The 16883-nt window shown below is 38.8% G+C and overlaps 1 protein-coding gene across 1 annotated transcript in view; it reads right to left on the bottom strand.

Moving 5' to 3' along the window:
- Window positions 1-2248: 2248 nt before the first annotated feature.
- The window catches only part of PLG (plasminogen), a 32652-nt gene continuing 18017 nt past the window's right edge, over window positions 2249-16883 (bottom strand). The window contains exons 11-19 of the mRNA XM_063307822.1: window positions 16699-16844; window positions 15010-15158; window positions 14323-14416; window positions 11098-11218; window positions 8943-9020; window positions 7185-7325; window positions 5810-5916; window positions 3115-3260; window positions 2249-2526 (exon numbers count right to left, since the gene is read on the bottom strand). Of these exons, the coding sequence (XP_063163892.1) occupies window positions 2365-2526; window positions 3115-3260; window positions 5810-5916; window positions 7185-7325; window positions 8943-9020; window positions 11098-11218; window positions 14323-14416; window positions 15010-15158; window positions 16699-16844 (1144 nt within the window). The 3' untranslated portion in view covers window positions 2249-2364. The remainder of the gene's footprint in view (window positions 2527-3114; window positions 3261-5809; window positions 5917-7184; window positions 7326-8942; window positions 9021-11097; window positions 11219-14322; window positions 14417-15009; window positions 15159-16698; window positions 16845-16883) is intronic.

Raw genomic sequence — 16883 nt, 5'->3', positions numbered from 1 at the left:
AGGAAATTCCTTCCTTTGATGGTTTTAGTTGCTTTGGGCAAAAGGTCCTGCTGAAGCAAAAGCTTTTTCAGATTTTTCACACATACACAACCCTATTTACATCATAGCTGTACCCTGAATATAAAGTCAGATTAAATGTCCTCTCTGGTTTCTCACTGAAGATAGATTTACTGCTCAGAGCAGAAGAGAGCTTGCCTACTGTTTTCTCCTCCCCCATCCAGCCACTGGTGAGAAATTACAAACTGATGATCAACTGGCTGTGCCTGGAGAAAAGTAGCTGGCCAAGCATTGTGTCTGCAAGGATTTAATCTTAAATGCTGAATAGAAAAAAAAGAGAGTAAATTTTAGACTGCAGTCTAAACATGTATTCTAGTGATTAAGTGCTTTCGAACAAAATGAGTATTGAAAAAATGTGACTGTATGGCATCTTTGCTGTAACATTCACTCCCAAGTCAATGTACAGGTTGAGCAGATATTCAAAAGAGATTGCAGCAAACCCAGGTGGCCTAGACTTAGAGCAATACCATCTTAAGTCCTATTAGAATCGGAACAGGGTCTCAGTCCAGCAAATGTGGTAAAAAGCTTCTTATAGTTGCACTGAATCAGAAACAGGCAAGTTTTCCATTTCATATAATGAAGAGTAACAATCTCCACATAGATGCCCCCCCAGTCCCTCCCAGCAATGTTTTCCCCTTTATCAGCTTGCAGCCTCAGCTATAAGGCAAGTTTTACCCCTCTCCCAGGGAACTGCGCCCTGATCCACCAGAGCAGATCCATGTGAAAGCATGCACTCGTGGCAGAAGCGTGTCTGCTTTAGCATCCATATCACAGTGGTGACCCACGCTGAATAGGCTGGATGCATCCCTGGTTGTGCCTAAGAAACTCTCTCCCATCTAGAGCAACCAACGTCTATAGCGTGAAAGTAAGTCCTGATAATGTCTTGAGATTTTTTGAAGCACCAAGACAAATACCCTGTTCCTTAGTCTTTGCTATAAAAGTGAAAACCATTTATTTTCTAAAATGTGCTTTAATTTTTTCATTTACTTATTGTATGTCAGGTTTTGTCCTACATGCCTTTTCCAGATAAATATTTTCTGTGGCACACATCTACCTGTTTTGCACTGGGTTATTCAGAAGTCTTGTTACAAACACAAAAGCTGAATCAGTAATTCCACATTGAACCAATAATTTGGACTACCAGATCTGGACTGAAAAAATCCAGACAACCACTAGCTGACAGCAGAGGGATCTAGAAAACTAACTCTCTGCTCCTGATTAACTGTCATTCAGACTTTTGTGGCTTGGACTTGATAGCCCCATTAGAGGAGGCAACAGTAAGATCAAAACTTGCCTTCCAAGTAAAACTTCCCTTAGATTTTCATGTACGCCTGGGCTTGTATTATTAACCAGGATTTCTAATATAGGTGCATGTAAATGTCTGGGATAGCTACTGACATACTGATTGGTCAGTGACAGGTTCACACATTGTGCTAGGCCAGGCTTGTTAGCCCTTGTTTAGGATGTACTCTAAGAGTAAGTGAAAGCAAGTCAGACAAAACAGATGAGAGAAATAGCCAGAAAGGAATGTTTCACATGCACATTCAGTTATAAATTGGGGAAACATTTCTTGGTGAATTTTTACTCATGGTGCTCATGCTACTGAATGAGCAATGCATGTAAGGTAGCATTAAAGATGATGCCATTTGTAGAGAGGTTTGAATCTGCCCCTTCCACCACCATAGCCATCTGACATCTCTACCTAGAAATCGTATAGAAATCCTTCTCCAGCCCAGTCTTAAGAAAGAGTCTTGCCTTTTGGAACCATGTTGTTTTTTCTTCTTTTAACAGTAGATTAAAAAAAGAAAAGAAACTAGAATGGCATACTAGGAAACACGTCTGTCTGTCTGTACGTATATAAGTTTTCCAGTATGCCATCCTAGTTTCTTTTTTTTTTAAATCAACTATTAAGCTTAATGCTAAAAAAAAAAAAGTGATGCAAGGGCGCATCACTTTCAAGTAGGCTTTGTAAATGTCTCCTCCCTTTCAACCTAGATGCCATTTGTTGCAAAGATCAAAAAATACAGTCACACTAGAGACCAGAAGGTGTCCTCCCCCAGTGGCTATTAATCCTGCCAAATGCTAGTGATTTAATTTCCTCAGATTTTCTACATCATAACTAACACAGCTTAATGTTCCACAAGCTCAGGCACCTTGTAAACCAGTGCTAAGACACAATTCAAAACAAAGGTAGGGTTGCTTACAGGTGTTTATTTCACATTCATGTAAATTATTTCATTATATTGCCCTTCACTTCTATTTATTCCTCTTTCTCTGTGTTGCTTTCAGCAAGAGGTTATTGGCAGCTCAATTTTCATTCATTGTTCTTTGAATCCATGGAATAAATCTAGACACTCGGACATAAACCCCAGGTTTCATGGGCTGGGCGCAGCCAAGACCCCAAGAGGTGACTCCATGTAGCACATATTGTCCTTGCTCTTCACAGACCAGAGGTCCACCACTGTCACCCTGGAACCGAGGATTAAGAAAAATGAACCAGGAATTCAATAGAAATCAATGTAGCCCTAAGATGAGTTACACATGATTCTCGCTGGATGACCTATTGTCTGATAATCTCTTACAAAGCTAATCATAAAAAGGTCTTGATGAGGGTCAAACTAGACCCAAAGGGGCTTTGGAGGGGGGTGGGATGTTATACAAATAACATGAGCTGGGTGGGCTCTTAAGTAAGAGGATCAAAGCAGATATTTATTGGATGGATGGATGGATGGATGGATATAGCCAGCCATCTCAGTACATGACTCCAAGCAGCTCACAACATTAAAACAAACATGCATGTATTGTACAAATACAAAATAAGCAAGAAATAAAACAAATAGCTGGAGAATCATAAAAAAGCCCTCAACACAGCCAGGAAATGGCTGTGTCAGACACCCAGGACTTCAGAATATATATGGAGAACAAATGGAACTTTTCTTCACTTGCTGTAGTAATGAGAGGGGAAACCCCTCTGAAGGTAGAACCTTCACTGGGAAAAAATGGAAACATCCTTGGATTTATTTACAAAGCCAACGTACCATTCATGATATATCTTACCTGACAGCTATCAGTCCCACCATCAATAGTACCAGCACAGAGTTCATTGTTACTGACTCTGTTATTCAGAAACTCAGGCCGATTACAGACTTTGTTTTCAATGACAGGGAAGCCAGTCTCTTTAAGAAAGCCGTCTCCACCACTTCCTTTGAAAAGCAGAGGGGAGGGAGGAAATAATGAAAAGAAAAGCTGAGTATAATCTATGTTTCCTGATCTGATAAGAAGGGTGAGAGCAGATATATTCTTCTAGCTTTTTTTTTTTAATGGAAAAACTTCTTAATGCCTCAGGATGCAGGCATAATTTGTTCATGGCATAAAACAAAATTGATAATATTCTAACTTCCTCTAGTAAGCATCATCATCATCAAGTATGGCACTACCAAGCTTAAAAAATCCAGATGACCACTAACTGGCAGCTAAGAGACTAAAAACTATAACCCTTTGGTGCCATCTGGTGGCCATTTGGATCTTGCAGCCCAAATCTAATACAGTTTATTTATTTATTTATTTATTTATTTATATTTATTTATTTTCTATCCCACCTTTATCATCTTTGTAAATAACTCAAGGCGGCGAACATACCTAATACTCCTTCCTCCTCTTATTTTCCCAACAGCAACCCTGTGAGGTGGGTTGGGCTGAGAGTGACTGGCCCAAGGTCACCCAGCCGGCTTTCATGCCTAAGGCAGGACTAGAACTCACAGACTTCTGGTTCCTAGCCCAGCACCTTAACTATTGTTCTTCATTTAGCAACAATAATTGGGACTGGCAATTCAGTTGTTAAGTGAGGCAGTTGCTAAGTGAAACCACAATTGTGCTTACGCTCTTACTTTAGCTTTCCTTTGCTTTACAGACCTGCAAAGGTCATAAATGTGAGGACTGGTAACAAAGTTACTTTTTCATCACTGTCATAACTGTGAATGGTGGCTAAACGAGGCCATCGCTAAAGGTGGACTTAACCAAGTATCCTTTAAAATATTTATTTATTTCCTTATAAAAATTATCTGGCTGCCTGTCATGAGTAAGGATGGCGAGCAGGGGGCTCCCACCCAGACTGTCAAGCGCATGCATAGCACTGAGGAACTGTTCAGCCATTCAAAGAGACACAGATCGGGACCGCCTTAACCTTTGGGGTTTCTATGGCTGGGTTTTTCCCACGCTTCCTCAGTTTGTTAGGATTCTTGTTAAGTACTAGTAATAAATATTAGAGACCAAGTCATTGTCTCAGTGTGTTTCCTGGTAGTCAGGACACTGCCTATGTTAAGCAAATAACTTTGGGCAGCTAACAATAGAAAACCAATATTAAAAAAACCAAAAACTAAAATTAAAAGCAAATTTAATCAATAGAAAAGCCAAGACATCTCACAAATAACTCACAGTCCCAAACAAACATATTGAGTTCTGTTAACAACCTGACCCTAATGCTTGGGAGAAAAACCAGTTTTTTATCACTTCCTGGAAGGCCAACAGGGTCAGAGCCATCCAGATTTCAGGGCCCCCTAAGCCAACTCCAGTGGAGAGGAGGCTTTGAACTCATCTTACCATATAGTTTTGAGGGAGATAGAAACTAAAATAAGATGCTGACCATGTGCTATAAATGCACCACAAGCTTAGTATTGTGTCACCTGGAAAAAATGGAGAGGAAGGGAGGAAGGGAGGATAATTCTGGGGCTGTTCTGTATGGCTGAGGATTCATTATTAAAGCAGATGTTAGCCTGATCTGTACTGCAATGAAAAGCTATATGCAGGGATAAAGTGGGAGTCCTGCATTTCACACTTTCCAAAGAGCATGGAAGCGACTATTTCTCTTCCGTTCTAGAGGATGAGTGTAAGAGCTGCTGTGCATAATGATCTACAGTACTTCTTTTATGGGGAACCAAGACCAACACTTCTGAGGTGCCAAAATCTAAACAGCAAAGCACAAGTACACTGTGCAGTTGAACTCAAGACAGTTGCTTAGCATAGTTAAGTGCAGATTGCTAGAACTGTTGCGCCTATCACGTCTGTCCGCCTAAGACTGACATGGATTCTGTAGCTTATGCCTGCTTAATGTTGCACTGGTTTTGAGATCACTTGTAACGAAAACAATGGGCAAAATCATCTGAAATAAAGAAACAGGTGAGTTGTCATCTGAACATGAAGTCAACACTCTCCTTTTTCCAATGCTGATGAGTTATATAGCTATCTAGTGGTATCCATCTACATACTCACTAGGCTTTCTAGATGACACAGGTTGGGCACACGTCAGAATGGAAATGTGCCTAATATGTGTTGAGTTGTATGGCCTCTAGTACAAGTTGAACCCCTTTTCCTTGTTGAATTAAGACTGATCTTTGTCTTAGCCATCACTGTCATGGAAAGCTATTGCTTGTGATAATCTACCCTTCCAAGAACTGCCCAGAAGCCTGAAAAATCATATCATAAAGTGCACCCCATGAATAAAGAAATTTTTCCAAATTTCTCATAGTGGCTAAATTGTGTTGTGTCCAGATAATAAATATAAAAGTGTTCGTTTGTTTGTTCATTCATTCATACATTCATTCCAAGTCTCCCCAGGTATATGGAAGATAAAATCTATCAATAAAAATCCATCAATTTTATATCCATCAATAAAAAATATGGGAAGAAGGAAGGAAGAAACGTAAAAACAAAATGGTAGCTACTTTGGATTTTTAGCCACTCTGAGTTTACTCACCTTTTGTTTCACCCCATCCTGTGACATAACATTCTGCCCCACCTGCTACCATGACATTGTCTGGAGGCAAACAGACTGGAATGACTTCACTGGTGATCTTTACAGGGCTGGAAAAAAAATGATATTGCACCTTTTTTTTATTCCAGTCACTCTGGACATTACAGTAGCTGCTGATATGTTAGGCACTAGATATTTTTTAAGCAATATATTCCCAGGAATCTAAAGTTCACACAATGTAAAGTTGGCTTACTTGCCAGTTGGTAGCAAGCAGGTAGGCAGGTGGACAAAAGGCAATCATAAATGTGGGTGGGCTCCAATTTTGTTCACATGACCATGGGGGCACTGCAACAGCCAGAACTTCAAGGAATGGTCATAAGCCCCTTCATTCAGCACGTTATAACTCTGAATGGCCTCTGAACAAATGGACGATAAGCAAGGACTAACTGTACAAAGAAGTTTTCCTAGCCATCATTCTCAGACATTTCTAGCACATTCCTCTCAATGTGTATTCCCCATTATGTGTCTGTTTACTCACTGTAATCCCTTCCCTCCAATGAATGTAAATACAAATATTAAACAGTTAGTGTGTCCTACCCACCATTTGTCCTCCTTTCCAATTGTCTCTGTCCTCCTTTGCCTGTTCAAATGTCTGGCAACCCTTTGCTATGAAAGCTCACAGAGCAACTTTTAGTCAGTCACCTACCCTACCCCAAAGGGTTGGATGGAGAAACATTAACTTGTGCGGAGGGAGTGTTATGTGTGCCACCTTGAGTTTTTGGAAGTCAGGAGGGATATAAATCTAACAAACAAATAATAAAAATAAATCACTTGGTAGAAGAAGAACTCTGTTTTTATCACTAGTGGACCAAAACTTAGGTTCTCATGCAGCAAAAGCTCCGAGTATACTGTTGTTACAGATTGCCAGTTGCGTTTGTTTCCTATATATTTACTGCTGAAGCCAAACCTGAAATTAATGTTCTTCTAAATTCTACACAACCCAATCTATACCCATTAAAAAAAAAAGAACTATATGGCTACTCTTCCATGCCAGAAGCTTACCGCAGTTACAGTGATTTTGTTCATAACAACACAATGCCATTACTTAAAAACAGAGGCATGATGTGCTCCAATAATTTGGAAACCACTTCAGACAAGTATTGCACCATAATGGAATTGGATCAATTCAAATATCATTTTAGCATGGTTTATCTATCTATCTATCTATCTATCTATCTATCTATCTATCTATCTATCAATCAATCAAATTTTTATCACTGCCCATCTCCCCCATACGGGTTACCACACTCACATCAAGGAGTTCTAGAATGGAGGGTAAAGAGATTATTGAAGATAAACATTATGACCCAAAGGATACCTGCTTAATTTCAGCAAGGCAATGTCTGCCCTATTTGGTGCTTTGAATATTTTCTGAACATATCGATGCTGTGCAGATTTTTCTGAAGCTTCCTCTCTGTGCAGACCAAGGGACACTTTGTAAAAAGTAGGACTTGATGACCTACAAAAGGCAAATTTCCCAGGTGAGAATATCTCCATATATCCACCGCTCACATCTATTCACCATAGATAAGAAGAAGACAATTCTCAGAATTTCTGAAGGCTGGAGCCACAGGTGGATCTTCAGTTAGGAATCTGTGTAATGGAAGTCTGCAGGGAGGGCAAACAGGGCCAGGTCAGCTCTGGGAATTGTGAAACCAACTAAATGACTAGAAGTCACAGTTTCACAGGGAGATTTTTGGGAATTATGGAAAAGCAGGCTATCAGATATCAGGCATCAGATGCCAATGGTTTATTTATCTGTGTTCACTTAATAAATGACACTAATTGCTGTTGACCTACAATCAATAGGTTATAGGTCGAAGTTATTTATTCTTTATAGAGAAACATAGGAAGCTGACAGACTAAGCCAGACCACTCTTCCATGCAGAATAGCTCAGTGTTACCACTGTGCCACTTGGCAAGTGGTTTCCAAGGTTTTAGATACAGGTCCTTGCCAGCCCTGGACAGAGATGCCGACTAAGAACTGAAGCTTGGCCCCTTCTGTATCCAAAGCAGGAGCTTCTGATCCTAGAACTATAACAATTTTCCATATGCTATCACTCAGAGAAGGCAGCTGAGAAAGACAGGAAATGTAGTCCATCCTCTTTGCCAACAGGTTCTTCCAGGAACCCAGGTGACAGATATCCCAGGCCACAATGGAGAGGTTTACACACATCACAAAGCCAGATCCAAACAAATCATATTATGGTTTGGAACAAATTGTGAACTGAGCCACAAATTGTGTTGTATAAGGAGGTCTTGCTGTCAATCAGTCCTCTCCAGTGTAAAGATACCCTGCTTTATTGGCAATATATTAATTCTCAAAAATTACACATTGTTTTCTTCTACTGATTTCTTTCTATTTCTAGTCTTCTTTTTTCCCCAAATAGTCTTCTAAAAGCTGATTAATGCATAACCTTGGATAAGGTTTATCACTGTCTTTAATAACCATAATATGTGAGCCAGTAGCTTGAGCTCAGACACAAAAATTTTACAGTTTGTGAATGATTTCCAATGAAAGAAAGCCGGGATTTGGAATCTGTAGGAAATAACAACAATTGTTACTGTCGTAGTGAGATACCTGCACAGCCAGCAGGCAGCCTGCTCCAAATAGATTTCAAACTTTTGTTCTTAGAATTGTGTTGAAGGATGGGATATAAACCACTCAGATATAGAGGATGAATTAAACCCTTAGCATGGCTAATGCTAAACTAAATGGCAGATTTCTCTTGATGGCAAATGACAAAATGGCAGATTTGTCATAATCTGACAAATGTATGCTAGGACTAGTATAACAGGGCCAAAATTATCCAGATTACCACAAAATGGCTCCCAAAAGACACAAAAAACCCCTCTTTGCTGCCAAGTGATGGTCATCTGAATTTTTGCAGCCCAGGTATGGTAGTCTAATATCTAATAGCATCCTCTTTCATCCTGATGTTTTCTAGTTGTGGAGTGACTACAAGTGCCAGAATTTCCAGTCAGCTGACTGAGAATTCTGGGAGTTGTCATTTCAACCCATTTGCAATAGCATCGGACTGGGAAAAGCTGATCTCTTGTCCAAGGAAAGTTTTACCGTTCTAAGCAGTGAGTTGCTGTCAGGACCCACTGTGGGTGTATTAATGTGCCTCCACAAAAGTGGTGATCACCGAAACTGAAAAAAAGAAAGAAAGAAAACAGAAGAGTAATTTCATAGTAAATAATTCACCTAGAAATCAGAGGTTGTCCATTCATCATTCAGTCTCCTCACGCACAAACTAATACCAGCATCCATGAAACAGCTTAAGTTTATAACAGTTCAAAGCAAACTGAATGGCATTTCTTTGCTTGCTTCTTTGAGACTAATGCATTCAGGGAGAGAACTGTGATGATCCCAGTAACAAGATCCCAATTTAGAAATTCTCCAGACAGTCCAACAGGAAGCTTAAAGAATTCTTTATTGAGGATCTGATTAACACAGGATAGTAGCCAAAGCTCCAAGTGAAGATTTGGCGCCAAGACATTCAAAGTGATTCTTTCCCTCCTCTGATCTCACCCCTCCTCCCTGTCTCGCAAAAAAGCTGTTTCTCACTCCTGAGTTCCCCCTCCCATCTCGGCAGTTTATTAGGGCAGGTGCCTTATCAGCCAAGTGTCCTTGGCTAAATGCCTGAGGCAAAGGAATGTGAAGTGAACACAGGTTGGTTCTCTGGGAATGCAGCGAATGCATGAAGGCAGCTAACGTGTATAGAAACTCCTTCTAATGGCAGGCGAACCAAGGGAAGGGAGCCTGACATGGAGCCATATTCAGCTGCTGTAGCAAAAACAGCAGTCTTAAGTACTAACTTAAGCAGTTAGTACTAACCTTAGCAGTTAGGACTGCTACCTTAAGTACTAACAGATTTATTATGGCATTAGGCTTTGTGGATCCATTATGCAAAGTGATATCTAAATCAACAAGGTATTACAAGCAGATGAGAGATAGATGTAAACAATGAGGAAAAATAGCAATGAAATGCAAAAAGCACTGTTTCAATAGTACAAGGTAACAGTTAAATGTAAAAAAGAGGATAATAATTGCTCATGACACTGTTCTTAACAAAAGCTAAATAGGGCCAGAGCTGGTTAGTGCTTGGATAGGAGACCACATGGAGATCTCACAGCTGCATGTTAGACTTGGGAGTTGAAGGCAATGCCTAATCACTTCTAAGTATTGCCAAGAAAACATGGATGTATAATCCCCAGGGGTCAAATGTCATTCGAGAGAGCCTTTACCTTTACTATTATTGTTGCTGTTACTATTTTACTATGAATACATCATATGGACTGAGGACCTTTCACCACTGCTAAATTGAAGTGCTGCTATCCACTAATCAATGAGCTGGGAGAAAATTATAACAGCATGAAAGTTGCTGTCTTGTAGCCAATCCACGTCCTGCCTCTGCTGTTGCCTCTGCTGAAATCAACATAGCCAGCTGACTCTCTTCCAGAGGGCTGAGTGGCAAAGCCCAGGAGATTTTATACCTTTCAGGTAACTTTGGGGCAGTATCAAAATACGATGGGAAATACTACTTTAATACAGGTGCAGTTAAAGGCAATTTAAGCCTGTCTCACTCATGGTCTGAGGAGGAGATGAAGCCAATATCATGGGAAGATGGCAAAAAAGGAAAATGATGTTGCCACTGTATGTTTGAGCCATCGTTAGGTGCAGCTGGGGAAAGATACTGAGTCATGCAACACTGCACAATTAACTTCTCTCTTTCCCATCCAAAGATAAATGTATATGTGACAGCCACATAAGAGAATGCTCAGGGTAGGAAGTTGCTGCTACAAACATGGAACAGCTGGCACCAAGATGTGGTGTGAGGATAAAGGCTTTACTGCTTGCCTGGAAGCAAAGTTCAAGCTAATTTCACCAATATGCAAGAATATATTCTGTCTCCCCTCAGCAGCTAGGGAATAGGGAGAAGCAAGCTTTGGAAAGAAAAGATGTCCTGTTATTTAGAACTTTGGGGAAAATAGTCTGGTTAGTTCCCCCTTAAAAAGAACTGTAAGCATCTTCATAAAGTTTAAAATGAGGAAGGTATGGACAAGCTCTGAGCAATAAACAGAAAAACAAATGCAAAGGTTTAAAAATAGTAAATCAAGTAGGACATGGGGGAAATCACAATCCAAGCCCAGAATATAAGAGCAGAGAGAGTTTTTTGCTTATTGGGTGGATTAGAAGTATAATAAATAATCATAATATTTAATACCGTATGCGGAGACTGATCTGCCAGGGCCAAGAATGGGGATTTGAAACACAACCACCAACGATTCTTCCAAAACAGCGCACTTGTTCATATTTGGCTTTTCCACATCCGTCATCAGAAACAGCTGAAATACGAATGGGAGAGATGTAGACATGTAAGACAGAATCGAATGTCAAGCTTACACACATTTCAAGAATAGGAGGGCTCCGTTATTTTGAAAACTTATTTTCAAAACTTCCTGTTGAGCGTTCCTAAGCTGTAATTCTTACACAGACCCTGTAAATGTATGGCTAATTAACAGGGGTTTTGTAAAAACACAAAACAAAACCAAAATAGTCTAAGCTGCTTCTGTCTGTTGTTGGAATATCTGAGGCTGACTAAGGACCATTTTCTGCATCCATATTTTTTAATATATGCAATGCAATCCAGTTCATTCATTTTGAAGAGGATTCCGTGAAACATGATGCCCTGGTAATGTCTAGGGTAGTAGTTTTCTTTTTCTTTCTTTCTTTCTGTCTTTGTTGTGCAATTTCTATAGCTGCCCATCTCATATGCAACTCTGGGTGGCTCACACAGTTAAAAAAACCAAAAACCAAAAAACCAGATACAAATAAATAATCAAATAGTAACAACAAAAAACCATTAAAACACATTAAAACAATTAAACACATTAAAACCCTAAAAAATTTCCATAAGAATTATGGAAAACAGATTGCAGCTTTCTTATATGTACAGCCTTTGAGTCAGAGAACTTTGGTCCACATCATTAAACTATCAGAATCCATGGGGGAGGCAAGAGGGGGTCAGTCTGATGTCAGTGGCATTGTGACCCAAGCCCCACCACTTTTCTGTGTATGGTGAGGTGTCACACACATGTCCTCAAAGGGGTGGAACTTGCAATGTGACATCACGATGCTGCTTTTGTCATTCTCATGAAAGCAGTGTGTCCTTATGGATTCCACTATATCAAACAAAAATCTTGATTTACTTACAGCTGCACAGATATATGAGAGGCATTATTGATAAAGTAGCAACTCTATTGATAGACTAGTGAATTCTTGATTGAGGAACAACTGCACAAACAGTAACATCGTAAAATCTCAAAATTCGACCCAATGACATAACCAGAATTTTGAGGTTGGCCACAAGAATGTGAATGTGCACAGTTTTTGCAGTTTACAAAATCCTGCCAATTTAATTCTAATTAATAATATGGGCCAATGATTAAAATGTTTTACATAACCACGCTAACATTACAAATAAGTGATTGAGAACAGAATGAGATATGAAAAGTTGTAGATAATCCTGTCACCAGAACTGATAACCTTGTCAAGTTTCTTATCTGATCACACTCTATGCAATGGAAATGAGATGAAATAATCATGTCTAGAATCAGAACTGCTTCCTTGCTTATTTTTCATACCCTTCACATCTTTAATTGCATCATATCTTCTATAATATAGTCATTGCATGTATATCTTTCCTTTCTTCCTGAGACTTCAAGATAACATTCATTTTTCCCAAATTTTATCCTCACAGAAACAACCCAGTGAAGCAGAGAAAGAGAATGATGAGTCTAAAGTTATCCAGTGAGGTCCACAACTCAAGCCCCAGGACCTAGACCTGAGTCTCCCTGGTCCAAGTTCAACTTCTTAACCATAACACCTTCTGATCACATGAACAGCAATACGTATTGTGGAGCAGAGAGGAAGGACTATGTCATGTGATGACATACTGATGGCAAAGGTTTTTAAAAATATATTAAATCCATTTCTTATGATCATTAGAGGAGATTAATTCCACAAAACCTTTGACCTGTGAAATAATGTTTAAATAGAGTTGGCTACCAACTCCACTATGCTGGAAATGTAATACTGGTGAGAGAATACTTACTCATATGATATAGGCATATTCAATTAATATTCCATTCTGATATGATATTCATAAATCTGTTAATATGGTGCTACAGAAATCAATACTGTTGAAAGTTGTGATTTATGCAATGTATACAATTATATACAATTTTGGAATGTATCATTACAGTATATGAAAAATTATACATGCAACATGCATGGGGGATAATAAAGAAGTTGGTGGAAAGACAGTTATTCCAGAATTATATTCTTGTGTTATTGAATCATTTTATGCTTATACAGTTATGAAAAATTTATACTTTTGGGAGGATGTAGAACTTTGCTCCATAAATGTACTTCATCGATTATTTTCTGTAATTAATAAAAAATCCCAATGCATTCTTCCAAAACTGTATATGATGGGACAAGGACAGGGAATTAGAGATGGCTGTTATCAGACACAACCTTAAGCTATCTAGTTCCAGTATCCAGAAGCAACCTTAAGCTATTTAGCTGGAATTTTTTATTGTAAACTGAGTCACTTTGGTTGTCATTGGTTAATATCAAGATGATAGATGATAGATAGATAGATGATAGATACAGATGATAGATAACTTGTAAAATGAATATAACAAAATTGAGAAGTCAGCAATGGGAACCAGCAGTCCAACTTCTGGCTGCAGCCTTCATCTTCTTCAGAAAAAGTCCCTACCTTTATGACTTCCTGAACTCAAACAAGTATATTTTGAGCCTACATGGCTATAATGTGAGCCTGGAAAAAGTCATGGCTCTTTTAAACACAGCCAATAGGTAGAACAAGAGTGCCCACACTGAATCCAAGCATTCTTGCCTGCTTCAGATCTGAATACTGCACATCTCCAGTTCATTCTAATCCAAGGCCTCCCCTCCAGAACTTTACTTCAGCCCCAATGAAGCACCCATTTGCATGAATAGGACTTTCCCTGGATTAACCATTAAACAAAGTAAGAACAGAGCAACACATAGTTTTCTCCCCCTAGCTATCATGCACTTTTCTTTCACTACTACACGCAACTTTAGTTTTCAGCACTTATTGAGTCTTAATTAAGCAATGGAAGGGCAGAGTGGCATCACTGTTGGGCTATGCTTAGAGCATCAATTTAATCTGGCCCTCCCTTACATCTAAATTACTACACTGAATGTGGGGAGAAGAACTTTGGGCAGGAGAGTAAAGTACATAGTGAAAGGCAGAATAAGAGAAAGAAATGATAGAAAGTAAGTAGATAATCCATTGCCAGTTATGGTCATCCCACTGTGGCCCCATCCATCATTAATTCTCACTAACAAGGATTTCTCACCCTCAAAATAATAATACATTTATTGGTAGTGTACTTACGGCACTGTGGAATGTCACAATAGTCCCAGTCTTTATTTGGATCTGTTGTATAGCACCAAGGACCATTTGTATCACCATCAGGATTTCTACAATACTATAAAGAAATAGAAATAAAGTAATATTAATAAGACTGGACTTCATTTAGCCTCACTATTTTCAAAATGCAGCCAAAGTAAATGTTACTATAATAAAATGAATATAGTTATGGGAATATGGGGTCAAATAGTAGTCATTTGCTTACATATAGTGCCAACATAATATTGGCTTGCCTAGAAATCATTGTTTGCCATTCAAGAGTGAGCCTTTATGTTGCCTTCCACTTCTCCTATCAAGAACACAAATCTTTACCCTTCTTTTAGTAGCCGTAACCATAATTTAGTAACCTAAACTGTGTCTGAGTCTTGCAGTATCTCACTTTCAATTAGGTTAATGAAAGACGCTGCAATACCTGACTTCAATTTACTACAGTGTCACAGTTTCTAAGAAAACAAATTTTACAGCAAAATATACAACACTGGTGGAGGAGGAGGGAAGGATAGAAGAAAAAGAAGAAATAATGGCCAAGAAGGAGAGATATAGATGGGGGAGGGACACTTTTGTAATTATTGTCACAAACCTGAACATAAACTTGTCTATCATAAACTTATTATTACTTCCTACCTGATTCTTGAGGCCAATGGTACTTACATTTTTCTCCAGTCCTGCCCTTGGGTGAGTCTCTGGTGTGAAAGACGTATACTCATAAGGGACTTGTGATTGCCATGATCGGCAGGTCTCGCCATTCACTGTGGTCGCAATATGTCCACGATAATCTCTACCATTTCCAGTCCTACAGTCTTTAAAGAGAGAAAATCATGAATTAGAACTTGCTGTTATATAGGATACAGACTTACTTCAGCACAGGTTGAATAATTATTTCCTTTTATGAGAAATCCTGGGAATTGCCATTGTATGTGGGGAACAGGTCCGAGGGTTAAGAGTTATTGATTTCCCTGTTAGCTGTGATCTGAAATAGCAACATTTGAGGTACCTGAAGAGAACACTGAAGACAAGATTTTTCATGGTGCAAGAAGTGAAGTGCAGAATACTTCTGAAAGTTTTAATTCCAGACATTCTCTGGACTGTAGCCACAAGAGGCATTAAAAGCAATACAACATTCATACAGTGGATGCTGGGTTTAAAGTGAAAGGGTCCAACCCTTCTAGGTCTAGCTGATTAGTTTACAAGAATGGATAATCTGAAGAAAAAGGGGAATGAATAATTTTAAAAATCAGAAATGAGAATCAAGAACCACATGAAGTTTATGAGTAGAGTGAAACAGAAGGAATATATGAAATATGACAAAATAGGTTGAGATGAAATAGGAAAGAAGGAAGACCCAAAATGATCTTAATGGGGACTTCCAAGAGTGCATCAGATTGTAATCCTAGAAATATTTTACAGAGCAGATAATACACACACACACACACACACACACCCCAGTTATTCTCAACCTTTGGTACATGTAGCAAGGTGGGACTTCAAAATAGTCTAAGCAGGACACAGAGTAAATCAATGAAATATTGTCTTACACAGTTATAATAAATGACTACTGTAATAATGGAATGCCTATTAAAACATATTTCCTCCTCAGAAAAAATGGCCTTTTTATTTTTACTCTATTGGCCCATGGTTCTTTGACAGAGTCTTTGGTGGGACTTCAATATGAAACCTGAGAACCAATGTTATACATGATTACTCAAAAGATTGACCACCGAGTTCAATGAAACTTATGTTCAAATAAGCAAATGTAGTATTGAAATCTAAGTCTTCAGTCCTATATCCATTTATCTTGAAACAAATCTCTCAGTTGGGCTTAATTGTCTAATGGATATATTGTCACTGAAAATTCATTAAAATGGAGTATGACTTCTATTGAAGTATAGACAAAGAAAGATTAGACAAAGTTTAGAAAAAAGGTTGGTATTAAGAAATAAAGGATGGAGATTATATATATAGCAGTGATGGTAAAATCCCCAAAGCTGCCCATTTAAGGTACTAAACTCCTAAAAAAAAAAAAATCCAAATTCAGTGGCGGGAGGGGAAATAGCTTCACCAGAAAAAAGATCTGTCAGAACTCTAAGTCCTAATTATCTGCTCCTCTGTTCTTATGCACAAATTCTCCAGAAATAATTATCTGAAAAATTAATAGAACATAATAGTGAGAACGATCAACTTGGCTACAGATTGCTAATGGTCTCTTGAAATCCTCAAGGCTTGAGGTGGATTTATCTCCCGCCACTGAGTCACTCTTTTCTGCACTGAAAACAGTGGAGATCACAGATAACAGTGGCTTTTGCCTGGTTGCCTGTTCTAGGAGAAGAGGAGAAGTCATACCAATATTTGATGTCGGTGTCTGTGAAGTTTCCTGTTCAGCACACTTTTGTAGATTGCAGTACTCCCACCTTGTCCCAGGAGCAGTAGTATAACACCAGGGTGCTTTGTCATTCTCTGGGTTTCGGCAATAGTTCCTTCTCAGGTCCCTATCAATAAATGCATAAAGTGGATAAAATGTTATGTTA

Source organism: Candoia aspera, chromosome 1 (assembly GCF_035149785.1).
Source record: "Candoia aspera isolate rCanAsp1 chromosome 1, rCanAsp1.hap2, whole genome shotgun sequence".
NCBI lineage: Eukaryota > Metazoa > Chordata > Lepidosauria > Squamata > Boidae > Candoia > Candoia aspera.
This window is presented reverse-complemented; position numbering and strand designations above follow the sequence as displayed.